Source organism: Nomascus leucogenys, chromosome 1a, assembly GCF_006542625.1.
Source record: "Nomascus leucogenys isolate Asia chromosome 1a, Asia_NLE_v1, whole genome shotgun sequence".
NCBI classification, from domain to species: domain Eukaryota; kingdom Metazoa; phylum Chordata; class Mammalia; order Primates; family Hylobatidae; genus Nomascus; species Nomascus leucogenys.
Genome location: NC_044381.1, coordinates 22,600,174 through 22,628,071, shown reverse-complemented (window position 1 = coordinate 22,628,071; position 27,898 = coordinate 22,600,174). Strand labels below are relative to the sequence as shown.

Sequence of the window (27,898 nt, the reverse complement as noted above, 5' to 3'; positions counted from 1 at the left end):
CATTCTACGCGAGGACGCGGCGACAGGAGGGGAGCGGCCCGCGGGGGAGGGGAGCGCGGGGGGGAAGAGGAAAGAGGAAGAAGCGCTCAGATGCTCCGCGGCTGTCGTGAAGGTTAAAACCGAAAATAAAAATGGGCTAGACACAAAGGACTCGGTTCTTGTCCCAGCCAGGCGCTCTCGGCGACGCGGGGAGCTGGGAGGGGAAGGGGCGCCCGGACCCAGCTGGGACCCCAGGGTGCGACTCCACCTACCTAGTCCGGTGCCAGGCCGGGCCCGCAGCTCCGGCAGCGCCAGCGCCACGCCGTGTCCAGATGTCGCGTTAGAGGCGTGCAGCGGTTTCGTTTAATTTCGCTTGTTTTCCAAATCTAGAAGAGGAGCGGAGCGGCTTTTAGTTCAAAACTGACATTCAGCCTCCTGATTGGCGGACAGAGCAATGAGATGACCTCGCTTTCCTTTCTTCCTTTTTCATTTTTAAATAATCTAGTTTGAAGAATGGAAGACTTTCGACGAGGGGAGCCAGGAATAAAATAAGGGGAATAGGGGAGCGGGGACGCGAGCAGCACCAGAATCCTCGGGAGCGCGGCTGTTCCTGGTAGGGCCGTGTCAGGTGACGGATGTAGCTAGGGGGCGAGCTGCCTGGAGTTGCGTTCCAGGCGTCCGGCCCCTGGGCCGTCACCGCGGGGCGCCGGCGCTGAGGGTGGGAAGATGGTGGTGGGGGTGGGGGCGCACACAGGGCGGGAAAGTGGCGGTAGGCGGGAGGGAGAGGAACGCGGGCCCTGAGCCGCCCGCGCGCGCGCCTCCCTACGGGCGCCTCCGGCAGCCCTTCCCGCGTGCGCAGGGCTCAGAGCCGTTCCGAGATCTTGGAGGTCCGGGTGGGAGTGGGGGTGGGGGTGAGGGTGAAGGTGGGGGGCGAGCGCGCTCAGGGAAGGCGGGTGCGCGCCTGCGGGGCGGAGATGGGCAGGGGGCGGTGCGTGGGTCCCAGTCTGCAGTTAGGGGGGCAGGAGCGGCGCTGCTCACCTCTGGTGCCAAAGGGCGGCGCAGCGGCTGCCGAGCTCGGCAGTGGAGGCGGCGAGAACATGGTGCGCAGGTTCTTGGTGACCCTCCGGATTCGGCGCGCGTGCGGCCCGCCACGAGTGAGGGTTTTCGTGGTTCACATCCCGCGGCTCGCGGGGGAGTGGGCAGCGCCAGGGGCGCCCGCCGCTGTGGCCCTCGTGCTGATGCTACTGAGGAGCCAGCGTCTAGGGCAGCAGCCGCTTCCTAGAAGACCAGGTAGGAAAGGCCCTCGAAAAGTCCGGGGCGCATTCGGCACTTGTTTTGTTTGGTGTGATTTCGTAAACCGATAATTCGTCTCTAGCGCAGACTAGGAGGAGGAGGAGATAACCGGCGGTGGAGGCTTCCCCATTCGGGTTACAACGACTTAGACATGTGGTTCTCGCAATACCATTGAACCTGGACCTGCCTTCACACAGCCCCTCAATCGTGGGAAGCTGAGGCCAACAGAGCTTCTAAACCCACCTCAGAAGTCAGTGACTCCCGAATATCCTGGGTGGGAACGACTAAGACACACACACACACACACACACACACACAACACACACACACAGTAGGAAAGGTGTATTTCAAGCACACTTTCTTTCTCCTTGGGGAGAATTGTTGCTAACCATCTAAATTTTCTGGAGGCGGGCTTTTTTCTCCCCAGCCTCCCGGCGAGGTCACCCTCTCCCACCTTCCAGGAGAGTGGAGGACCTGCGAGAGAAGGGGCACGCAGGCAGCGACTTCCTGAAATGCTAACAAGGATCGTAGGATCAGTTACTGCTGCGAGGAGCAAGCACTTGCTTCTTGGGGGAGTTTTGCAGCCAACAGGGAAATGGGCTTTCTTTGTGAGTTAGAGGTAGAGGTCCGGCGGTCTGAGTGATTGAAACTGCTCGGGACAATGCTCGTATGTTTAGCAAACGACAGAACTGTAGAACTGTTCCTGAGAAATCCCAACTGATAGTATTTTAGTCATCTCAGACGACAGTTAGCACAGTTTAAAAATGAGGCCTACTTCTTGAAAAACATAATCCGAGGTAGTTTTGTCCTCACATTGACAAATGTTGACACAACCAGTGTAATTTCCTATAACCAGGAAAACTGAAAGAATATATATACAGTTAAAATATGTACAATGCTAATTAAAACTTGTATAATAAGTGTAAAAGTAATTTAATGAGGCTTCACTTTTATGACCGTCCTTGTGGTGTGCTTCGCCAGGAATATATAGCTTCAGAAAGGAAAGGCCAGCGGAGGGGTAATTATTTTTTTACTGCAATGTTAATTGTCTCTTTGACATGGAAATATAAACCTGTTAAAACTATCAGTGTTTAATTTAGTGTCTCAATTTCTATTAGCAAAAATTTATAATCTATAGGTTAAATGCACATTTTATTTTTTACTTCTCATATTATGCAAGTTAATTTTTTTTAATTTAGTCAAGGAGCTTATAAAGGATTTCAGGGCCTGTTGCTGGATTTGATTTTAATTCATTTTGAAACATTGACAAGACCCTGGGTGTTGTTGTTTTTAACAGTGGTTTATCCGTATCAGCAAAAGTTTAGCCACTGTGATCCGTAACTCTATGAATATAGTTCTTAATATTATTGTCTATATAAAAATATTTATTACTCTAGTTAATATTATTCTATATAAAATCATTTTGTTTAAATTATTAAGTTGCCTCTGAAAATCTATAGTAACAAAGTAGAACATGTCAATGTATATAAATGCCATAATTATGTATTTTTTAGTTTAGGCCTATAAAACATAACATTGTGGTGATTTTAAGTTAGAGAAAATATTTTATAGTATGTTAATGTATATGCATGAAATGCAAAAATATTTAAATGATAGGTTCATTGAAATAGATCATTTTTTGTTGTTTAGGTATAAATCAATTTTCAGGACGTATGTGAAAAGTCCAATCTTCAGGAAGTTTCTGAAGATACAACACACAGCTTGGATAGAATGTTTGTCTTGAAATATATGCGATTTTCCAATTTCATATGTAAAATGATACACATAATATAAAATCTAGCAGTGTTAATTATAATGATATGTAATTATATATTTCACATTAATATATTTTATGCCCATGGTTATATTGATTTGGCAATATACATGGATACTAATTATGTTAGGGTTCATACAATTCCTTGAGAGGCACACGTGCTAAAAATTACTTGTATGAATTATTTAATATCATTGCAAATAAGATGTTATTTTAACTTTTTTTAAGTTTCTGCAAATATGTTTATTATGACTTTTTATTTTTAGATGATTGGAAATATGTATACTAAAATTCCACGTTACCAGTTTCTTAACCACAGAAACCTGATAAATTGCCTCAGTTGATTTGTTACTTCTACCTTGGTGCATTTACAAAATAGTCATATTTTTATTATGAAGTTAAATATTCATTTGTTTATAGCTACTTCAGAAGGCTCAGATTATTTTTTTCTTTAATAGCATAGAGTCCTCTCAAGGTAAGCACTGTGCATTTAGCATAAACCATTATTGCCAATGTGTACATGATTCACAGTTTGTATTGTGTTCCAAGTGAACCATAGCCCTTTCAGAAATCAAGAGTTAATATTCATTTTACTTCTTTTAGTACTCTTGAATTTTAGGAAGTCCATTATGATCCTAACTAAGGTAGCAACAATATAGCCTATTACCGTCTACGATGGTTTACAGATTATTATTCCATGTTAGTTCATCACTATCAACTACCATGATAGAGTTAAGCTAAACCATTTTCCCAACATATGAACAGCTCCTATTAGTAAAGTGATACAAATGGTATCAAAAATACTTTTTTACAGCAAGGTTCAACATCAACAGTGGGCCCAGTGCTTTTACACTTTTTCAAAAGTCTTTGGAGAAACAGAGAAAATCTCACTTGCCTTCTGTACTAAAACATTCTAGGCCGAACTAAAACTGAAACTTCATAGTAGAACACTGTAGGCCAGGGGTGTTCAATCTTTTACCTTCCCTGGGCCACATAGGAAGAAGAAGAATTGTCTTGGTACACACATTAAATACATTAACACTAACAATAGCTGATGAGCTTAAAAAAAAAAAAAACTCATGATACTTTAAGAAAATGTATGAATTTGTGTTGGGCGGCATTCAAAACCATCCTGGGCTGCATGTGACCCTCGGGCCCACAGGTTGGACAAGCTTGCCCTAGCCCCTCCATCTGCTGCAAAGCCAAGCCTGATAAAAAAACCAACCTGATAAAAAGTTTTTGTGGTGCTTTATTTCGGCAGTTTAAGTTATATAAACAATGGGTACAGTTTCATTTTCTAAATATAAAATTATTACATTGAATATGAATTTTTAAGACAAATTATCTGAGTTCTGATTCTCATATCCCTAACTACTAATATCTTCTCTATTTGTTGCCCAATGAGATTAATCCACCTCTTAAACACCTCACCATCAAGAAAAACAATTTTGTATTTTAAAATGAACCCATTCACTTTCATTCAGCTATTTTATATTCAGGCATCATCCTAAGGAAAGAAAGGTTCTGACAAAGATTAATACACATGGATAAGTAGTAGCAAGAAATCAAAGACTGAATAAAATTCTAGCAATAAAGTGTTAAATTATGGTACAGTTACATTCTGGATCATCAGGTATCTGAAGAATATTTCATAGACTGTTAAATGATTGCATTATAAAGTCAGGTTTTTTTAAAGCAAGATTCAAAACAGTGAAGTTTTTTTCTCTCTCTCTCTCTTTCTTTCTCTCTCTTTACCAAATTAGTTATAATGGTTTCCTCAGGATGAGAGGGGTTGGGGAAAAGGTTGGTGATACTTATTTTCTTCGTTTCACTTTTGAGTTTTCCAAAGTGCTATGACCATCACCAGTAAAATATACATTTCCAAAGCCTTTGACACGGTAACAATCCTACGCAGTGGATGAACTAAGAGCTTCTCTAGCCTTAGGTGGGTAGGGAGGGAGGAAAGACAAGGAAACTGAGTTGTTTAAGTGTCATACACGAGAACGTGGCTTTAAGGTCTGGGAAAACCTGCGAGGGCTGTGACTTCAGACTGTGTAATGCACGCTATGTCCATTCACCAAGACGTTCCATTTTAAAACCCATAAATCCGTAGCTATACCTGTTTCCAAGGTTCCTCGTGTTAGGCCTCTGGTCACAGCGCTTGGCACCCTTCTTGAGATCCCTTCTCTCCGCCCCCGCTACCCCACCCCACAAGCACACCCTAGTCCCCTCCAATCAATTTCAGGCAGGTCTCGCCGCCTCCGGAGCCACGCTGGGGGTGCAAGGGCCCTGGACGACAAGAGATGAGATGCACGCTGCTCCTCCACTCCTCAGCCCCCACCATCCTCCTCCTCAATCCTAACTTCCCCACTCTCTCAATTCCTAGAGACGCTGCGGATCCCAGAGGCTTAACTGGCAGCTGGAACGAGGTCCTCCATCAACAATTTAGACGCTTGGTCCAATTATCACTCCACCGCGCGCACTTTCCGCAGGAGCGATGTGATCCGTTATCGTAACTGCGGACCTGGGGTTCCACGTGGAAGACGATTGGGATTTCACTGGCCGCGGTGGGGGTGGGAGCAGGCAGAGTCTGAGTGGGGTTAGTGGACTCGGAACGAAAGGCAGGACATGACAGAAGGCAACTCTGGGTCACCTCTCCAGCTTGAAACACTGGCTAGGCCTTGTTTTGGAGGGGATGGGTAGATGAGAAGTGAATCAGGGTTACTCGGAGGAACCACGAGGAAAGTGCGCTTCTGAGACTCTTGACAGCCATTTCGTTCCCTTCCAAGCCAGATGGAGACCCAAGAGTGTTGAAAGGCCACGGCTTCCCTCAGTTTCTCCATCTGGGGGTGCAGGATGGTATAGAGAGTGGCCCGTAGTATTTTTCCAGTGATGATGTCTCTCCACTGTTTTCTTCTTATATTGCAGCTTTCCCCATGTTTGAAAATTTTCTTTTCAAATGAAATCATTGATTAGAATTTAATAAGTCAGTAGCTATTAAAACAAGATCAATTTCCATGACAGTAAGCCAACCGATGGAGAAAACCTTGGGAATGAATAAATGAAGGATTTGTCTGGTAGATGATAAAAGGTCCTTTTAAAGGGTCTGACTCTTCCTAGAAAAACCCACCAACTTGGGACCTCAACAGATTCACCATATCCTAATTCATGCTATTTTAATGGGATTCAGCAAACCCACATGTGTTTACAATTGTCGAAGCTACCAAATGTCAATAGCCTTTTTTTTCTATTTGTTGAATGTGAATCTCATGTACGAAGCCATCTAAACAGAAGAAATTACAGGAATGATTTTAAATCACATACAAAACCAATAGTATTGCTAGAGGAGAAATAGTCAAGGACGGCATTATGAAGAAAGTGAGGGAGAATTTCCAAAGGGCAGAAAGATAGGGCTTGGTGGACCAACGAACGTTTCCATCTAAAAGGAATGGCAAATACTTAGAGTCTCTGAACCCACTGAGTCTTGAACTGTTTAACTAATATTTGTAGTTCCAGATATAGCACAGTGCCTTGTACATAGTTGTATTTTTAAAAATATAGTGCCTCGTAGATTTTTTTTTCAACTTTTATTTTAGGAGGAGGGGGCACATGTGCAGGTTAATTACAAAGGTATATTGCACCATGCTGAGGTTTCGAGTACGACTGAATCTGTCACTCAAGTAGTGAGCACAGTACCCACAGTAGGTAGTATTTCAGCCCTTGCTCATTCCCTTTCTCCTCCATCTAGTAGTCCCCAATGTCTATTGTTCTCATCTTTATGTACAGTTAGCATTTGTTTTTTTAAAAAGGGTGGTTGAAGAAATTCTCAGTGCTTGTCAGTGTCTCTCAGTGCATTCATTTAATTCACGAGCCCTGGAATGATGGTTGCATTTCGGCAGAACTATACAATCAAAAAGAAGTAATAAAAGGAAAAAAAAGTGAAAGCCATCAACTACAGGATTGAAATTCCCAAAGCATCAGAGGGCCTTTCAAAAAATAGTATGTTGATTTTTAATTTTTATGACATATTGGCTTTATTCATGAAAATATAAACATGTTATCACAAAGGAGTTTTTAATTCTTCAACTATTTCTCAGTTTTCTCTTTCCCCTTCAAAATAAAATATCATAAATTATTTAAATGGTTGTGAAGGCAGTAGGATTTTTTTAAGAGAGAAAGGTTTTATAGAGGTTCAGAATTACATGAACAAAGACATGTAATCTCTTAAGCAAATTAAAACTAATAAAATCATACAATCGAGGTAACGTAAATAAAAAAGCCTTTGCTTTGTTAATTGAATTATGTGAGTAACTAGAACTTTTAAAAGTACGGCAAAGGTTAACAACAACATTATTACCTGGGCTGCCTTTAAAAATACATATTTCTGGGGTTCACGTTCCGAAAATTTGATTCAGATTTGCTGTGGGTCCCAGAAATCTGCATTTTAAATAAACACTTGAAGGAGATACTATTACAAGTGGCCCATTGGGACATAATTTGACAAATATGGCCAATTTTACTTTTTAAACCTTATTTCTGCTTATTTATCTTTGAACTGAAGTCCAGGATTTTAGGTAAGATTTTAAGTTTAGAGTCAGTTTACTGGATCCCAGGGAGGGGAGTCTGAGTAATCAGTGGAGGAGTTATTTCACCAAATGAAGGAGACCCTTTATTATTATGTGACCCTTTGTCTGAATTGGAAAAGAATGTCTTTTAGATACCACATTTTTACAATCAGAACATAGTTTGAGAGAAAAAAATATAACAAGATATATTTGTGTTTTAAAGCTTACAGAACCTTACAGAAAATTTCCACATAGGCTATGTAAGATACATTGTCTTTTTAAAACACTATATACACTTACTTCTGTTTGTGCAGGATGAATGGATCTCTCTCTGTCTCTTTCTCTCTGTGTGTGTCTGTGTGTGTGTGTGTGTGTGTGTGTGTGTGTATGTGTGTGTGTTGTAGTAAGGGGTTTCTTTCATTTTATGATCCAGACCAGGCTCGTAATAAACATGACAACCTAAAATTATGTAAGAAAGAAAAATCAAAGCACAAGTGTTTCACAGGTTTAACTTGTGCTTATCTAAGATCAGGGTAAGATTGCATGAAAATGTAGCCATAACAGAATAAAGCATTTATGGACAAAATGATGGGTCTTTATGTCTCTGTAAAAGCACAGTGATGAGGGGGGAAATATAGATGAAAAATATAAGCTAAAAAGTAACAATTATAAGAAAAACTAAAATATCATGCCTTTCAAATGATCATTTTTCTGCTTTTAAGCTACAATTTGTTTAATATTACACCAGTGACTTTGCTGATGTATTAGGAAAAAGCTTGTTTTGCTTTCTTTTCTCGAGTGCCACCATTTTCTTGCTCTCATTCTCTTTCAGGCTGCCAGATCATCTGACTCAGCAATTGTATAACTCTCTCACCCAATTTAAAGAAACAGCAGCTATCTAGAGAACAATGACTCCCCCAACTGAAAATCTAATTGTTAAATGTCCAACATCGGACACTTTGGATTTTACTCCATGCGATTTACATGCTGAATAGTTGAAGTTGAATATATTGTATTTAACATTTAATTTTTAAAAGAAGCTTATTGAAACTTCCTAAATCACATGGTAAAGTTATCGTTTTCTTCAAAAACAATTAGGAGGAGCTTAACAATAATAGAACACTTCAACTTCCATTATCTAATTTAATTATCACAATATCCTTATGTTTTCGATGTTTCATTTTTTCATTTCGTAGATCTGGAGACTAAGGCTCAGATAGGTGGCATGGCCTGCCAAAAGTCATTGACTAGTAATTCATGTACAGTTGAACTTGGTTGCCCATGGAGTGCTATAAATATGTATATGGTTTCAGTTCCATCTCTTTTAGTTAATTATTATTTTGAAAGTAACTTAACCCCTTTGGGCCTCTACTATACTCAAGCATCAGCCATATAAGTCACAGTAAATATTTATTGGTTGAAAGGAGGTTAACATCTTTCAAAAATTTATTGTTTGACCAAAATAAAACCAATGAAAAATCCTCATATGCCTATACATATAAATTACTTATTCCTACCTTAATTTAAAAGCAATAAGTGGGATATCTATTCACCAGCACAGGAACCACTTGAAGCATGCAGTTGAAAGATTACTTTCTTTAGCATTCACATGACCTGTGAGCAGATTCTATTTCTTTTACTTATTAGCTGTCATGGTACCAGAATGAAGTATGAGAAACTCTCAGTGCTTTCATGTTCTCATCTGTAGACCTGAGACCCTATGGTAGTCCCGTAATAAGAGGTAGATAAAATAGTACGTGTGAAGATTCACTGTAAACTTTTAAACAGCGTATGTTTGTCAGTTATTATGGTGCCTAATTAAACTATGCCCTTAAGAAAGCACATTAGTTTTTTACAGTAAATACCTACTTCATTATAATTTTTCAGTGTAGCTAGAAATTTCTAAAGTCCACTTAAAAAATATACATATCATAATAAAAATATATTTATGTATTCAGACTCCTGGTATGTTCCAAGGTGTTAGGTAAAATCAGTGTAAATTTGCATACTTTTAAATTCACATCTGTACAGAAGCTCTATATGGTGGCCTTTAGGGTATGCCTCTAAGCTCTTCTAGTATTCATAATCATTAAAGAGATATTATGCAGTGTTTGTGAACCCCTGTTTTCTAAGGCAGGAAATCAAGGTAGCTTTAGAAAACTGGAAAAAAGTTATTAGTCTATCTATCTAATAACCCAGAATAATAATTTCCAAAGGAATCACTGAAGATAACTGGATTTTTAATTCCTTCAGAATGGTTGTCACAGTCTGAATATCTGAATCAACAGTTTTGACCAAAACAATTTTCTAAAAATTCTTTAGTATAAAAAATTATGTGTGTGTGTGTCTGTGTGATGAAAGGAACGATAGGCAGAAACATTACTGTCATCCTTAAGACATTCAAAATGCCTACCTTGGAGGGTGAACTTCAGTTATTTTTATGCAAATGTGAAGAAGTTATTTAGAAGTAGGATATCAAAGAATAACACAAAATACACTAAATAGTATGCTTTCTTAAGGCTAAATTGACTTGGGGGTTTTAAATCAGTAGGGAGCAAACATACAGTATATTCTGTTATCATTGCCTTTTTGAAAAATTAATTATGGAAGTTATCATCTTAACCGTAACAACACAAAAGATAAAACTCTACCCTCAACCCAGAGACTCAAAGGAAAACATGAGTGGAAATGTTAAATCTGTATGTGAAAAGTGCTAAAACATGAATAGGAAGCATTTACTTATTTAATCAAAGTTGATTACATTTCATCAAGAAGTTGATTCCCTTGAGTGGAGTTGAATCACATATCAGGTGAAGAATGTGATTTGGGGAAGAATGGTCTAACACAAGAAAATTTTCGTGCAATCTTTAATATCAGAGGGGAGATTGGCTTCAGAACTCTCCTAAGTTCAGGAAAGGACACAGAAAATTGAACATAACAGTAAGACTATAGAGTCCCAAGAAAGCAAGCTATTTTTAAAGGATAGTTTTTTAGAGGGGCAAAAGGGGAACAACCATTCTCCATTTGATAAGAAAAGCTTCCTTGTAGATGGTCCGCCTGAAATTAGAGTATCCTAAACCATTGTTAAACCTATCAGTGAAACATGAATATTAAACCTCCACTCCCAGGAGTGAAAACCGAATGCATTATTATTTATCTGTGACTTTCAACATTATCTCAGAACTCTAACAGCACATACATACATCAGCAGCATAAGCAGAAATGAGATATTATATATGCTTGTGTTAGCAATTAAAAAGGACAGCATGTTTGAGAGGGGAATATCTGTCCTATCAAGAACGAAAAAAGGGAGGTTAGGAAAAGTAGTTTAGAGAAAGTAAATTTTGCAATTCCTCAGTTTTAACTGTAGTTTCTCCATTGTACCTTCCACTTGAAATGCACTCCAAGCAGTGGCGGTGGGTAGCAATGAATGCAGAGGAAACACTGAAGACAGTGAGTGTCACTTCTTATGGTTTAATGAGGGTTTTTTTTTTGGAAATTTTTCTGTCATAACATGGGAAACTTTGTTACAAAGAAGCTGTTTTTTCAGAGGGTTAGAATTCAGAGGTAGCATCATACCTTTTAGAAGAGAATTTGCTTGTTGAAACCACAGATACCTACTAGAATGTACAGGAATTAATGAAAAATTTCTCAAAAGGACATTTATTTTGATGACCTAAATGAATAACTTGATAATAAATGTCATATATATTCTCAAAAAAAAGCACCATTTATTGAGAGCCTACTGTGCACCCGGATTTTTATATATCTGACATTCTTTATTCCTCACAGTAACCTTATGGGGTAAATTTTATTTTCCCCACTTTGTGAGGTGAGGAAATAAAGGCTCAGAAAGTTTACATAACTTATTCAAGCCCACAGAGCTGGTAAATGAGAGGTCAGTTCTATCTGAGTTTAAAGACTAGGCTTGTCCCACTTGCATATGTGTCATTTCCAAAATTATGATTAAGGATATGGTTGGCATTTCCCACCACCCACATTAAGTCCAATTAAGTAGCTGTGGCCATAGAAAGAATGGAGAATGGAGAGAGGAACTGAGTTCAACAGCTACAGCAAACATTTATTAGCTGAGTAACCATAGCTACATAGTTCCTCAATATGTACCACTCCTCCATTTTGTTATCTATAAATCAAAATGGTGGCTTTTAAAAAAGCAGTTTTGCAATATATTCAAGAGCCTTCTACCCTTTGAAAAACTGCAATACTATTTTTAGTAGCAATTAGAAACACCTTAAAAATCTGACAACAGGGACATCATTAAGTAAATTATAACTATTTTTCCAGTGGGATGTGTTACAGCTGTTAAAAGTGGCATTTATGAAGGGTTTTTGGAGAAGTTTGGAAAATGCTGTAATAAGTTAGAAAAAGCTCATTTCAAAATTGCATAATATTCACAATGTAAAGATTAAGCAAAGAAAAAGGAAGAAGTATTTCAAAATGTTAATAATTATTGCTTTGTGTGGGGTAGTTTTTCATTTTCTATGTGCAGCTAATTCCTTAATTATTTTTACATATGTGAGCTTTAATCAGGAAAGCAAATCATTCAAAAATGAGGGGACTGAATTAAGTGACTTTCAGGGGACTTTGTGTGTCTTTGAGTTCCAAATTTCTATCACTAGGTATTACTACTGAAGAATAATCATAGAAGCACAGTAGTTTCTGAAAATGGAGAGTCAGTAATCTTGGCCGGGTTTTGCAACTTGCTCTAGAGCAGAGTCCTCAAAGAAAGGGAAGCATTGATGAGTTGTCCACAATGTACTGGATAAATTATCATTAGGAAAACAGGTATTGTAGTAGGGAGAGTGAGGACCTCTCAAACAGAACGGAGAACCTTAAGTTTGAACTTTATCTTCTTTTCCTTATTACTCAATAAATAAAAAAAGGCACTCTGACCCTTTTTTTTGTCTGCATTATGAAGAAAAAATAATACTCTCTATCCCATGGGACAGCTGTGGAATTATAAATTACACATATAAAACTGCTCAATGCTTGTCACATAGTTGGGGTTGAAAAAATGATAGCCATTATTTTCTTGGCAACTTTTAATGAATTTTTTATTATCTCTATTTCTTTCTGCCTATCTCCTCTAATTATGTTTATTATTTGTTTTGTTCCTCAGGATGAGGCCAATTCTCAATATCTGTGCTGTACATAATAAACATATATACCAAATATGTGCATATAGTATGTACATACATACATACTGTGCTAATCTTTTAGTGTTCTCAGCTGATCAAATAGCTACAAATAGATATAAGTAATTCGCCACAAGTAATTTATCAACATAAAAAATATTTACAAAAAAGTTAAGGAATAATTGTTTTCATGAGCTGCAAAGAGTCCTCATTTCACAAGAGTACACCGAAGAGATATTTTAATAGTAAGTTTCTCACATAGATTTAAAATCACATTTGTTTTGCACATAATTTAGAAAAGACACCTGCTATATAATAAGTAATATACTTTTAAGTTTCCTTCAAAATATTCTTGGGAAGATGATAATAGGTACTGCTAATTCTATACCCAGTTAACATTTTGGAAACTAAGGTTGAAAATTGTGACTTAACTATAATTATGCATTAAATCTACAACACATCAAAGAATTTTGCATTTTGTACTCCTTACTAAGATCCAGTTTGAGTAGAAGATAAATTTTACAGTAATTCTGAATGAGCGAAGGTAGCATAGAGTTTCTAAAAGAGTACCTTCCTTATAGCAAATACTAAATCATTGTGCTATATTGAATTTAATTAAATAGAGAATAGTAAAAGGGAGAAAGAAACATCCTCTATCTTGAAACTTCTAGAGGTCTACTCCCAGGGACACATTGTTTTTTCCTAGCAAATCTGTTTGGAGGTCTGCTATACTTTCTCAGAGGTCTCCCTTTCATGCTGAAGCTATCTTTTTTCCTTGTGGAACATAAACAATTAAATACCTTGCAATTATTTACCTAAGAAAGTGCTTCTTTCCCATTTAAAATGCTCTTACCACCCACATTGGACCTTGATTTCAGAATTTTTATCCGGGGCAGCTTCAGGAGCACTTTGGCACTTCGGGGCTAAACCACAATCTGTTTTTACATGTTTGTGATTATACCCATTTTGTAGATCAAGACATTGAAGCTAGTAAAAAAAAAAAAAAAAAAAGTCATTTTTTCAGGGTAACAAAGTAGGTTGTAGAGCTAGGACAGGGACTCTAATTTCCTTACATTATTGCTTTTCTAAATTAAAGGGATGCATGGAATTATTCCTCCATTGCCTTTGCCTTCAAATAATTATCTATTGCACCCAACATCCTATTCTAGAACTCATTTATGAAGGCTTAACACAGCTGTACCTGGGAGCTCCATTACAGGGCATATATCTCGCTCTCATAAGCTACTTCCTAAGGAATTCTCTTTAATTATGGGATCTTCTCCAGACTCTGAAATCTTTTTTCTCCTGGTAACTAACACAAGTGTGAGGTGTCATTTATCAGAATGCATCACCCCAGTCTTCCCTCCTCAAATGATTACTGTAGGCGCCACTCGAGAGCTCATCCCAGTTCAAGACCACCTTCCTCCTCCAGAGAAGCAAATATATAAATATATTTATATATCTTTTATATATGTGTAAAATATATATAATATATTATATATGTATAAAATATATAATATATTATATATGTATAAAATATATAATATATTATATATGTATAAAATATATAATATATATGTATAAAATATATAATATATTATATATGTATGATATATATATTATATATGTATGATATATAATATATTATATATGTATAAAATATATTATATATTATATATGTATATGCTATATATAATATATTATATATGTATAGAATATATATAATATATTATATATGTATAAAATATATATAATATATTATATATGTATAAAATATATATAATATTATATATGTATAAAATATATATAATATATTATGTATAAAATATATATAATATATTATATATGTATATTATATATGTATAAAATAAATATATATATATATATATATTTTGAGACAGAGTCTCGCTCTGTTGCCCAGGCTGGAGTGCAGTGGCGCGATCTCGGCTTACTGCAAGCTCCGCCTCCTGGGTTCACGCCATTCTCCTTCCTCAGCCTCCGGAGTAGCTGGGACTACATGCGTCCGCCACCTCGCCTGGCTAATTTTTTGTATCTTTAGTAGAGATGGGGTTTCACCGTGTTAGCTAGGATGGTCTCGATCTCCTGACCTTGTGATCTGCCCGCCTCGGCCTCCCAAAGTTCTGGGATCACAGGCGTGAGCCACCGCTCCTGGCAGAGAAGCAAATATATTGATGGTTGTTACCAATACATGCTCTTGACTAAGAAACCTTCTTTCTTAATTAATATTGACAACTTTAAGCAGAGTGCCTGACATATATTAGGTACTCAGTTACTCTTTTTCAAATACAGTTATGAATGATGATTCAAATAAAAGTAACTCTTATTTGTCTACTAGTTTTATTATGTTTATTTAATTCGTTAGAAAGGCCATGTACATAGTACAAAATTCAAACAATACAAATCATGGAATGTGAAAAGTAAGTCACATGCCCATCCCAGTTCTTCATTTCCTTACCTCACAGGTAACAGCTTTTCCTGTATCTCCCCAGAGATATTCTATATATATTTTGTTTTTAACACCAAGCTATATTTAAAACAATTATCTTTAATAATAATGTTAATATTGAAACTGGTAAAGAAATATGTGTGTATTATCTCACCTCAAGCGTAAAGAATAGAACAAGAGAGAGCCCATTTTGAAAATTATGGACAGTGAATCTAGAAATAATCTCAAAAGATTTCGCAGTCAAAAATTAGTTCATTAGATACACGAGAACTGTCACTTGATCTCAGTGTAGAGCTATTGCCTCAACTCCCTTTATTTTCCTAACAAAATCATCTTGCTTATCCCACGAAATATGTGCATATCGTACCTTGCCAATCCTACAATGCCGCGTCAGAACCAGAACCCAACTCTGGAACACTACCTTCTCAAGTATCTTTCTGTCTCTTTCTGGTAATATGTTGAATTAATATTCACATCTAGTATGACTAGTCTTTGATTTATAGGGTTGCTGAAATAGTAGCACCACTGCAGGGCTTTCTTTAGTTTAAAGAAAGTAATCAGGTGTCCCTACTGTGTCATGATCTCCACCCTCAGCTGGGTTCTCCAGTCTGATTTTAAAGAACAAAACAAAAGGCTTCTCTGTCTGAGTCTTACTCAACCCATCCTCTCTACTCATAAGAGGTATTCTAAACCTTCATGATTCTCAAACTTCCGAACCCACCATCTTATTTTCACTCTGCAAACAAGCTAACCTCCTCATTCATAGAAGGAAGTGCCTCAACTTCCTTTTCTGACCTTTTCTCCCTCCCAAATCTATGTTCTGACCTTTTCTCCCTCCCAAATCTATGTATCTCTTGTGACAAAATCTATAACCACTGCTGTACTTTGAGTTCTATTTCTTCATTACTTTTGAGGGACCTCGGGTCCTCAAAAATATCCTATCTTGCCTGTGTACTTAACTTTTCTTTTATTCTCTTCTAACTTTCCCTTCTCTTCACTTGGCACTTGCCCTTCTAGGTATGTGTGTGCTCAGGTCTCTTCCACCTTCCATCTGCCTCACTTCATGGCATAGGGCCTTGAACTATCACAACCAAGCTATGAAAGAGTAGTCAACACAGTGTCCCCACTTCCTTGCCATCCCATTATCCTAGTTTTTCTTTTGACTCTCTGGGTCGTCCTTCACAGGCTGTTTTTCAGGAATAAGTCTAAATGAATTACTTTCAGTTTTCCTAAACTTCTATGCCTTTGCACATCCTCTTACCTCTGCCTAGTATATCTTTCTCCTTCTTTTCCATCTTTAAACTCTCACATCATTCTTCAAGACTGGGATCAGCTCTCAGCATCCGGAAGCCTTTGCCTGCTAGAGACAAATGAGAATCAGTTTGGTCCCCTTTTCATTTTCTTGTATCATTCTGTGCTTTATTTTGGTCTTCTAAGAGCATTACATGCCTCATTTAATCCCTAAACAACTGTTTGAGGCAAGTACAATTATTATCCTAATCATGCAAATGAGAAAACAGAGGCCCAGACATGTTGAGTAACTTTGATAAAAGTTAAAGAACCAATAAGTGGAACAGTTGAGGTTTGAACCCTGGCAGTCTGACTCTAGAGATATGTTTGACCTACTCCCCTCTACCCCCACCCTATGTCTGCCCTTAGTTTCTGGGCTTGTTGAATGAATGAACAGGTGGTAGTCTTTTTTTGTGATAAGACTGATCAGAATTAAGACAGGTTTAAATTTCACAGTGTAGAATTTTCAAAACTGCCAAGGCAGTGCAAATCTAAACAAAGAATGGCATTCTCAGGAAAGAGGAAAAGTAAGTGTGAGAATAATAATAACAATAACCAACAAACTTTAGTAAATTCTAGTAAATGTAGTAAATTTTTACATTAAAAGCTTCTGGACATACATTATCATATTTTATGGCCACATGAAATATATTATAATCCCATTTTGTACATAGGAAATCTGAGGCTGGCAAAAGGAGCACCAAGATCCAGGACTTTATATTTTCATTCTTCTAGGGTTTTGCACCTCAGGTCGATATGTATGAGTAAACTGAGAGCATGGTGGGCTCTTTAACAGAAAAACTAGGAATGTTTTCCCACTATTATTAACTATTTACATAAGACTTTTTTTAAATTTTATTATTATTATACTTTAAGTTTTAGAGTACATGTGCACAACATGCAGGTTTGTTACATATGTATACATGTGCCATGTTGGTGTGCTGCACCCATTAACTTGTCATTTAGCATTAGGTATATCTCCTAATGCTATCCCTCCCCCCTCCACTACATAAGATTTATAATAGATAATGGACTTCAATTTCTAGAGCAAAATGGCCCCACCCAAGGATGCCATAATCCTTCCAGAGCTCTACTGCAAGATATGAGATATACATATCTAAAACTTGTTCCTGGTATTTCCAAAGCAGTCGACTTTTATACCTGTTTATAATGCATCCAAATGTTGTTTTTATATGGTTGCATCTCCCATCTTCTTCACCAATAGCTATATATATTTTTCACAAGAGCTGAAAGAGTTCTTGATGTAGGAATCCATGGTAGAGTTTCAGAGAAATCCCTGAATTCCCTGAAGTTTTATCTAGAAATACATGTGCAAGTGAACACATCTTTTTTAAAAAAATCATTACATACTTTCTTTTTTGAGAAGGTGTTTCAACAGACTCTTGAAGGAGCCTACTCTTCCCACTCTCCCACCCCCATTAAGAACCACTGTAGGCCAGGTACGATGGCTCATGCCTGTAATCCCAGCACTTTGGGAGGCTGAGGTGGGTAGATCACCTGAAGTCAGGAGTTCGAGACCAGCCTAGCCAACATAGTGAAACCTCGTCTCTACTAATAATACAAAAATTAGCTGGGTATGGCAGCATGCGCCTGTAATCCCAGCTACTCGGTAGGCTGAGGTAGGAGAATTGCTCGAACCCGGGAGGTGGAAGTTGCCGTGAACCGAGATCCTGCGGTGCCATTTCACTCCAGCCTGGGCAACAGAGCGAAACTCCATCTCAAAAAAACACAAAACAAACAAACAAACAAATGAAAAGAACCATTGTATTAGTGATGGAAATGTGTTCCCTCCCTCCCATCCTGGCAACCACTCTTTCTTCCTCCTCCATCATAAAATACCTTAAACTAAACTAAAAGAATTTTATTTATCGATAGTTTGAATTTTCCATATCATTGCTACACAGCTAATTGAGAGGTACCCCGAGGAAAATAGAAATGGTACAGTAAAGCATTGTAGATTTTAATAACATACTTGACATCCCAAATTGTTTTCATTGGCTTCATTTTAAAAACTACATGTTTTAAAATCAAGCAGACACTAAAAGTACAAGATATACTGGGTCTACAAGGTTTAAGTCAACCAGGGATTGAAAAATAACGTTTAAACAGAGCCGGATTATCCAGTAGGCAGGTTAAGCATGTGCTTAAGGCATCAGGAAAATCTGAGCAATCCATTTTTTAAAACATAATACAGGCCGGGTGCGGTGGCTCACGCCTGTAATCCCAGCACTTTGGGAGGCCGAGGCGGGTGGATTTTGAAAAGCTTAAAAAGTAGTAGTCACAGGAAAAATTAGAACTTTTACCTCCTTGCACTTGTTATACTCTTTAGTGGTGTTTAACTTTTCTTTGTAAATGAGGGTGGTGGAGGGGGCCCATAATCTTTTCAGGGAGTAGGGTCTTCTTGGTCTTTCTTTTTTTCTTGAGACCGAGTTTCGCTCTTGTCTCCCAGGCTGGAGTGCAATGGCGCGATCTCGGCTCACTGCAACCTCCGCCTCCTCCTGGGTTCAAGCGATTCTCCTACATCAGCCTCCCGAGTAGCTGGGATTACAGGCATGCGCCACCAAGCCCAGCTAATTTTGTATTTTTTAGTAGAGACAGGGTTTCACCATGTTGATCAGGCTTGTCTCGAACTCCTGGCCTCAGGTGATCCGCCTGTCTCGGCCTCCCAGAACGCTGGGATTATAGACGTGAGCCACCGCGTCCGGACTTTCTTTTTATGTAATAGTGATAATTCTATCCAAAGCATTTTTGTTTTTTTTTGTTTTTTTTGAGTCGGAGTCTCATTCTGTCACCCAGGCTGGAGGGCGGTGGCGCGATCTCGGCTTACTGCAACCTCTGCCTCCCGGGTTCAAGTGATTCTCCTGCCTTAGCCTCCTGAGTAGCTGGAATTACACACGTGCGCCACCATGGCCAGCTAATTTTTGTATTTTTAGTAGAGACGGGGTGTCACCATTTTGGCCAAGCTGGCCTCGAACTCCTGACCTCAGGTAATCTGCCCGCCTCGGCTTCCCAAAGTGCTGGGATTACAGGTGTGAGCCACCGCGTCCTGCTCCAAAGCATTTTCTTTCTATGCCTCAAAACAAGATTGCAAGCCAATCCTCAAAGCGGATAATTCAAGAGCTAACAGGTATTAGCTTAGGATGTGTGGCACTGTTCTTAAGGCTTATATGTATTAATACATCATTTGAAGTCACAACAACCCCTATAAAGCAGGGGGCACTCATATTCTCTTCCCCCTTTATAATTAAGAAAAATGCCAGGTATTTTCAGTAGGAAAGAGAAATGTGAGAAGTGTGAAGGAGACAGGACAGTGTGTAAAGCTGGTCTTTGGATCACTGTGCAATTCTGCTTCTAGAACACTGAGCACTTTTTCTGGTCTAGGAATTATGACTTTGAGAATGGAGTCCGTCCTTCCAATGACTCCCTCCCCATTTTCCTATCTGCCTACAGGCAGAATTCTCCCCCGTCCGTATTAAATAAACCTCATCTTTTCAGAGTCTGCTCTTATACCAGGCAATGTACACGTCTGAAAAACCCTTGCCCCAGACAGCCGTTTTACACGCAGGAGGGGAAGGGGGCGGGGAAGGAGAGAGCAGGCCGACTCTCCAAAAGGAATCCTTTGAACTAGCGTTTCTGACTTAGTGAACCCCGCGCTCTCGAAAATCAAGGGTTAAGGGGGTAGGGGGACGCTTTCTAGTCGTACAGGTGATTTCGATTCTCGGTGGGGCTCTCACAACTAGGAAAGAATAGTTTTGCTTTTTCTTATGATTAAAAGAAGAAGCCATACTTTCCCTATGACACCAAACACCCCGATTCAATTTGGCAGTTAGGAAGGTTGTATCGCGGAGGAAGGAAACGGGGCTGGGGGGAGGATTTCTTTTTAACAGAGTGAACTCACTGAAACACGCCTTTGCTGGCAGGCGGGAGAGCGCGGCTGGGAGCAGGGAGGCCGGAGCGCGGTGTGGGGGGCAGGTGGGGAGGAGCCCAGCCCTCCTTCCTTGCCAACGCTGGCTCTGGCGAGGGCTGCTTCCGGCTGGTGCCCCCGGGGGAGACCCACCCTGGGGCGACTTCAGGGGTGCCACATTCGCTAAGTGCTCGGAGTTAATAGCACCTCCTCCGAGCACTCGCTCACGGCGCCCCCTGCCTGGAAAGATACCGCGGTCCCTCCAGAGGAGTTGAGGGACAGGGTCGGAGGGGGCTCTTCCGCCAGCACCGGAGGAAGAAAGAGGAGGGGCTGGCTGGTCACCAGAGGGTGGGGCGGACCGCGTGCGCTCGGCAGCTGCCGAGAGGGGGAGAACAGGGAGGGAGCGGCGGGGAGCAGCATGGAGCCTTCGGCTGACTGGCTGGCCACGGCCGCGGCCCGGGGTCGGGTAGAGGAGGTGCGGGCGCTGCTCGAGGCGGGGGCGCTGCCTAACGCACCGAATAGTTACGGTCGGAGGCCGATCCAGGTGGGTAGAGGGTCTGCAGCGGGAGCAGGGGATGGCGGGCGACTCTGGAGGACGAAGTTTGCAGGGGAATCGGAATCAGGTAGCGCTTCGATTCTCTGGAAAAAGGGGAGGCTTCCTGGGGAGTTTTCAGAAGGGGTTTGTAATCACAGACCTCCTCCTGGCGACGCCCTGGGGGCTTGGGAAGCCAAGGAAGAAGAATGAGGAGCCACGCGCGTGCAGATCTCTCGAATGCTGCGAAGATCTGAAGTGGGAAACATATTTGTATTAGATGGAAGTATGCTCTTTATCAGATACAAAATTTACGAACGTTTGAGATAAAAAGGGAGTCTTAAAGAAATGTAAGATGCGCTGGGACTACTTAGCCCCCAATTCACAGATACCTGGATGGAGCTTATCTTTCTTACTAGGAGGGATTATCAGTGGAAATCTGTGGTGTATGTTGGAATAAATAGCGAATATAAATTTTGATCGAAATTATTCAGAAGCGGCCGGGCGCAGCGCCTCACGCCTTGTAATCCCTTCACTTTGGGAGATCAAGGCGGGGGGAATCACCTGAGGTCGTGAGTTCGAGACCAGCCTGGCTAACAGGTGAAACCTCGCCTCTACTAAAAATACAAAAAGTAGCCGGGGGTGCTGGCAGGCGCTTGTAATCCCAGCTACTCGGGAGGTTGAGGCAGGAGACTCGCTTGAACCCGGGAGGCTGAGATTGCAGTGAACAGCGAGAGGGAGCCACTTCACTCCAGCCTGGGTGACAGAGTGAGACTTTGTCGAAAGAAAGAAAGAGAGAAAGAGAGAGAGAGAGAGAAATTATTCAGAAGCAACTACATATTATGTTTATTTTTAACTGAGTAGGGCAAATAAATATATGTTTGCTGTAGGAACTTAGGAAATAATGAGCCACATTCATGTGATCGTGCCAGAAGTAATATGTAGTTACCATTTTGGGAATATCTGCTAAAATTTTTGCTCCTTTGCTATCTTTAGCTTACTTGATATAGTTTATTTGTGATGGAGTTTTCAATTCCTCATTTTTGAACAGTGGTGTTTCTCCTCTCCCTACTCCTGTTTTGTGAGGGAGTTAGGGGAGGATTTAAAAGTAATTAATTCATGGGTAACTTAGCATCTCTAAAATTTTGCCAACAGCTTGGACCCGGGAGTTTGGCTTTGTAGTCCTACAATATCTTAGGAAGGACCTTATTTGTTTAAAAACAGAAAGGAAAAGGAAAAGTGGATAGTTTTGACAATTTTTAATGGAGAAGGGAGAAGAACATGTAGAAAAGGGGAAATGAGGTTGGCTTAGAATCCTAACTACATTGGTGTTTAATATAGGAACACTTATTTATATAACATTTTTAAGTACTAAATTCGTATTAATATATTATCAAATGGGTTTAAGCATCCTACATAGTTTAATTCAATTGATTCATTTTCTTTTTGCTTTGGATTTCTATCATGATTTAAATATTTACACATGGGTTACTTTTTAGATTTTTCATACTATGAAATATAAGAAAAACCTTTAAGGCTAGTTTTATGACCAAGACGAAGGACTTCATTGAATACACAAAACAATAAATATACTGCAACATTTTGTCTTTCTTTTTGTAGCTGCAATTTGGTTTGCTTATATTTTCTCTTTGTCTCTTTGAAAACTGAGTCAGTTTCACTTTCCCAGGACAGGATTTAATAACCATATATAATTTAGTATAATTCCTTGATTTAGGCAAATTATGCAATTTGTGTTTAGTATGAAATGTACCTAAAAATAAGTAACTCCTCTTTAACACCACCATCCTCAAACTAATATAACAAATAACAGTTATCCTAAAATAAATTGTCTACTTCCACCATGCAACACTCAAATTTTCAGGTTGCTATGACTGCAGACAGTATTTTAAAATTCCTCTCTGGAAATGGCTTTGTTTCCAAGATGATTTAGGAACCAAAGAGGTGACCATCTCTTGTTTAATGAACTCTTAAATCATAAACTTGGAAAGTGTTTTAGTTTCCTACTGCTGCTGTTACAAATTATCACAAGTGTGTTAGCTAAAACAAACACAAAATTATTATTTTACCGTTCTAGAGATCAGAAGTCAAAAATGGGTCCATAGGGTTTCATTCCTTTTGGAAACCCTAAGGGGCAATCTGTTTCCTTGTCTTTTCCAGCTCCTAGTGACCATCAAATTCCTTGGCTCATAGTCCCTGTATTTTCTCTGTGGCCTGTGCTTCCATTCTTATATCTTCTCTCTGACTGTGACCCTCTAATAAAAACACTTGGGGTTATGTTGGGCCCACCTTGAAAATTCTGGATAATCTCCCTCAAGACCATTAATTAAATCACATCTGCAAAGCCTCTTTTGCCACATAAGTTAATATATTAACAGTTTTTGAGGATTAGGACATAGACATTGGGGGGCATTATTCAGCCTACCACAGGAAGGAATTTTAGGGCCAATTAGACTAGCCTTCTTATTTTACACTTGAAGAAATTGAAGTTTTGGAATTGGAGAGCATTATGCTAAATGAAATAAGCCAAACACAGAAAGACAAATATCACATGTTCTCACTTATCTGTGAAATATAAAACAATTACATTCTTAGCAGTAAAGAGTAGAATGGTGGTTACTGGAGCTGGGGGGTGGGAGGAATGGGGAGATGGTAATCAAGATACAAAGCCTCAGTTAAGATGGGAGGAATAAGTTTGTTTTTTTTTTGAGATGTGTTTCACAGCATGATGAATATAGCTAAATAGTAAATCCCAAATGCTCTCATTTGACAAAAATGTCAAATATTTGAGGTGATGGATAGGTTACTTAGCTTGACTTAATAATTCCCCATTGTGTTCAAAGATCATAACTTCACATTGTACCACATAAATATATACAACTGTACTATGCCAATATATAATTTTAAAACTAATATAATGAAAAAGAAATTGAAGTTCAACATTCCCAGAAGCTAAGGGTAACTTAAAAGTTTTGTGAGAATTTGTTTTAACAAACAAACAAGTTTTCTCTTAAAACAATTACGACATTCTGCGCTTGGATATACAGCAGTGAACAACAACAACAAAAAATCTCCAGGCCTAACATAATTTCAGGAAGAAATTTCAGTAGTTGTATCTCAGGGGAAATACAGGAAGTTAGCCTGGAGTAAAAGTCAGTTTATCCCTGCCCCTTTGCTATTTTGCCCGTGCCTCACAGTGCTCTCTGCCTGTGACGACAGCTCCGCAGAAGTTCGGAGGATATAATGGAATTCATTGTGTACTGAAGAATGGATAGAGAACTCGAGAAGGAAATTGGAAACTGGAAGCAAATGTAGGGGTAATTAGACACCTGGGGCTCGTGTGGGGGTCTCTTTGGCGGTGAGGGGGCTTCACACAAGCTTCCTTTCCGTCATGCCGGCCCCTACCCTGGCTCTGACCACTCTGCTCTCTCTGGCAGGTCATGATGATGGGCTGCGCCCGTGTGGCGGAGCTGCTGCTGCTCCACGGCGCAGAGCCCAACTGCGCCGACCCCGCCACTCTCACCCGACCCGTGCACGACGCTGCCCGGGAGGGCTTCCTGGACACGCTGGCGGTGCTGCACCGGGCCGGGGCGCGGCTGGACGTGCGCGATGCCTGGGGCCGTCTGCCCGTGGATCTGGCTGAGGAGCGGGGCCATCGCGATGTCTCACGGTACCTGCGCGCGGCTGCGGGGGGCACCAGAGGCAGTAACCATGCCCGCAGAGATGCCGCAGAAGGTCCCTCAGGTGAGGACTGATGATCTGAGAATTTGTACCCTGAGGGCTTCCAAAGCTCAGAGCATTCATTTTCCAGCACAGAAAGTTCAGCCCGGGAGACCAGTCTCCGGTCTTGCCTCAGCTCACGCGCCAATCAGTGGGACGGCCTGAGTCTCCCTATCTCTCTGCCCTGCCAGGGCCGCAAATGGGAAATAACCCCGAAATGGACTTGCGCACGTGAAAGCCCATTCTGTACATTATACTTCCCAAAGCATACCACCACCCAAACACCTACCCTCTGCTAGTTCATGGCCTAGACTGCGGAGCAATGAAGACTCAAGAGGCTAGAGGTCTAGTGCCCCCTCTTCCTCCAAACTAGGGCCAGTTGCATCCACTTACCAGGTCTGTTTCCTCATCTGCATACCAAGCTGGCTGGACCAACCTCAGGATTTCCAAACCCAACTGTGCGTGGCATCATCTGGAGATCTCTCGATCTCGGCTCTTCTGCACAACTCAAATAATCTGACCCTCCTCAACTAATCTGACCCTCCGCTTTATGCGGTAGAGTTTTCCAGAGCTGCCCCGGGGGGTTCTGAGGACATCCGGACCAAGACTTCGCTGACCCTGGCAGTCTGTGCACCGGAGTTTGCAGCACTCTATGGCAGACAGAGGCCCTCTCCTTTCCCTCTTAAACTTGTGCAAGAGATCGCTGAGCGATGAAGGTAGAATTATGGTCCTCCTTGCCCTTGCCTTTCCTTTTTGTGATCTCAAAACATCCTCCCTCCGCCCCCATTCCATGGCCCCGGTTCCCTACCCCCACAGCTGTCTGCTGAAAGTGCCAACATTACTCAATTGTTTCTGGGAGAGGAACACTTTTTTAAAAAACAAAATAGATATATGAAGCAATACACGGGAATTAACACGAATATTTAAGGTAAAACATGACCTTGAAGATTATGAAATCCATCTTATTTTGGCCCAGAACGGGGGCACTGGGCTCCTTGGACCATAGGGGAGCCGGGGAGGACAGGGTGGAGAGTTAGCTCTAAGCCCTCTGCTTGGAGATGCTGTAAATACAGAATGCAAAATCACCTTCGAAGTTAAAGACGCGAAGTTCTTCTTTACTCGGCCCCTCCTCCCCCCCAATTCCCTCCAGTTACAGCTAGCATCCAGGTCCCGGTGAAGAAGGAGACTTAGGCTCCAGTTACACCTAGCATCCGGGTTCCGATTTAGAAGGAGCTGCCAATTACAGCGCGGTTCCAGGGCTGAGCAAAAAGCCAGAGGAGCCAAGTGGGAGAGGGAGTAAAACTATTGAATTGGGCCACAAGCAAATGAATAAACTGAACGACTCTTAACCAAACCTAACATATTTAATCCAAGCACACAAGTCTTTGATTTCTTCCTTCCTCCCTTCCTTCTCTTACTCCCCAACACCCCCTCTTCAAGCACAATTAATTATATGGTTAGAGTCTACTGCGTGATCAGCCCTGTTCTAGGTGGTGGGCACGCCAAGGTGAATGAGACCAAACTAGAGTCTTGCCCTCATGGGATTTACATTTGGAGACAGGGCCAATCTGTTGCCCAACCTGGAGTGCAGTGACGCGATCACAGCTCACTGCAGCCTCAACCTCTCTGGCTCAAGGGGTTCTCCCACCTGAGCCTCCCAACTAGCTGGAACCACAGGTGCACGCCACGATGCCTGGGTTTGTTTGTTTAATAGAAACGAAGGTCTCACCATGTTATCTGGGCTCAAGCGATCATCCCCTCTCCTCCTCCTAAAGTACTGGGATTACAGTCCCAAGCTATCGTGCCCGACCTGGGAAACAGACGTTAAGGAAGATAACAATCTATTTTCAGAGAGCGAGTTTATAAAACCAATGCAATGGGTAAATATGAAGTGTGAATAGGAGGAGAAGATAAAGAGTGGTCGGAGAATCTAATGAAAGCTACAAGAGGAAGAAACTCAAGTGCAAATGCTGCCTCAGGAATAAACGTAAAAAGAGACTCTCAAGTGCAACTGCTGCCTCAGGAATAAAATAATCTTGAGACTCTCAAGTGTAAATGCTGCTTCAGGAGAACCGAATGGCGAGCTGGAGCCCGTACGCAACGAGATTAGAGAGGAAGGCAGAAGCCAGATCATATGAATAAATGAGCATCCATTTTGTTTCAGAAATGATCGGAAACCATTTGTGGGTTTGTAGAAGCAGGCATGCATAGGGAAGCTACGGGATTCCGCCGAGGAGCGCCAGAGCCGGAGGCGCCCTTTGGTTATCGCAAGCTGGCTGGCGCATTCCACACCAGGTGCCAAAGATGCCTGGGGATGCGGGAAGGGAAGGGCCACATCTTCACGCCTTCGCGCCTGGCATTGTAAGCAACCACTGAGACTCATAACACTCGTTTTCTTCTTGCAACCCTGCGGGCCACGCGGTCGCGCTTTCCCTGCCCTCGGCCGGGTGGACCTGGAGCGCTTGAGCGGTCGGCGCGCCTGGAACAGCCAGGCGGGCAGTGGAGTAGCTGCTAGACCAGGGAGGTGTGGGAGAGCGGTGGCGGCGGGTACATGCACGTGAAGCCATTGCGAGAATCTTGTCCATAAGTACTTCAATGCCGGTAGGGACGGCAAGAGAGGAGGGCGGGATGCGCCACACATCTTTGACCTCTGGTTTCTAACGCCTGTTTTCTTTCTGCCCTCTGCAGACATCCCCGATTGAAAGAACCACAGAGGCTCTGAGACACCTCCGGAAACTTAGATCATCAGTCACCGAAGGTCCTACAGGGCCTCAACTGCCCCCACCACAACCCACCCCGCTTTCGTAGTTTTAATTTAGAAAACAGAGCTTTTAAAAATGCCCTGCCTTTTAACGTAGATACATGCCTTCCCTCACTACCGTAAATTTCCATTTATATCATTTTTTATATATTCTTATAAAAATGTAAAAAAGAAAAACACCGCTTCTGCGTTTTCATTGTGTTGGAGTTTTCGGGAGTGAGCCCTCACGCCCTAAGCGCACATTTATGTGGGCACTTCTTGCTAGCCTCGCAGCCTCCGGAAGCTGTCGACTTCATGACAGGCATGTTGTGAACTAGGGAAGCTCTGGGGGGTTACTGGCTTCTCTTGAGTCACACTGGTAGCAAATGGCAGAACCAAAGCTCAAATAAAAATAAAATAATTTTCATTCATTCACTCA

General features: G+C 41.0%; 1 protein-coding gene and 1 long non-coding RNA gene across 4 annotated transcripts in view; one reads left to right on the top strand and one right to left on the bottom strand.

The window, feature by feature from the left end:
- LOC105738490 overlaps nt 1-622 on the bottom strand; it is a 126,843-nt gene extending 126,221 nt beyond the window's left edge. The window contains exon 1 of the long non-coding RNA XR_004032142.1: nt 252-622. This is a non-coding gene — a long non-coding RNA (uncharacterized LOC105738490). The remainder of the gene's footprint in view (nt 1-251) is intronic.
- Nucleotides 89-27,898, top strand: CDKN2A (cyclin dependent kinase inhibitor 2A). Of its 3 annotated transcripts, none has more exons than XM_030821776.1 (3): nt 89-592; nt 24,437-24,743; nt 27,408-27,657. In XM_030821776.1, the coding sequence occupies exons 2-3, from the start codon at nt 24,440-24,442 to the stop codon at nt 27,419-27,421; spliced, it is 318 nt and encodes a 105-aa protein (XP_030677636.1). In that variant the 5' UTR covers nt 89-592; nt 24,437-24,439; the 3' UTR covers nt 27,422-27,657. The 3 variants fall into 3 exon arrangements, with proteins under 3 accessions (XP_030677636.1, XP_030677608.1, XP_012356230.1); XM_030821748.1 differs by lacking the exon at nt 89-592 and adding an exon at nt 1,077-1,269; XM_012500776.2 differs by lacking the exon at nt 89-592 and adding an exon at nt 20,563-20,993 and having other exon boundaries at nt 27,408-27,898.

Bases quoted from the DNA above. Each gene is read 5' to 3' on its own strand.
- CDKN2A (XM_012500776.2), top strand. From the start codon at position 20,868: ATGGAGCCTTCGGCTGACTGGCTGGCCACGGCCGCGGCCCGGGGTCGG. The intron at 20,994-24,436 runs GTGGGTAGAGGG...TCTCTCTGGCAG, and splicing joins ACGGTCGGAGGCCGATCCAG to GTCATGATGATGGGCTGCGC.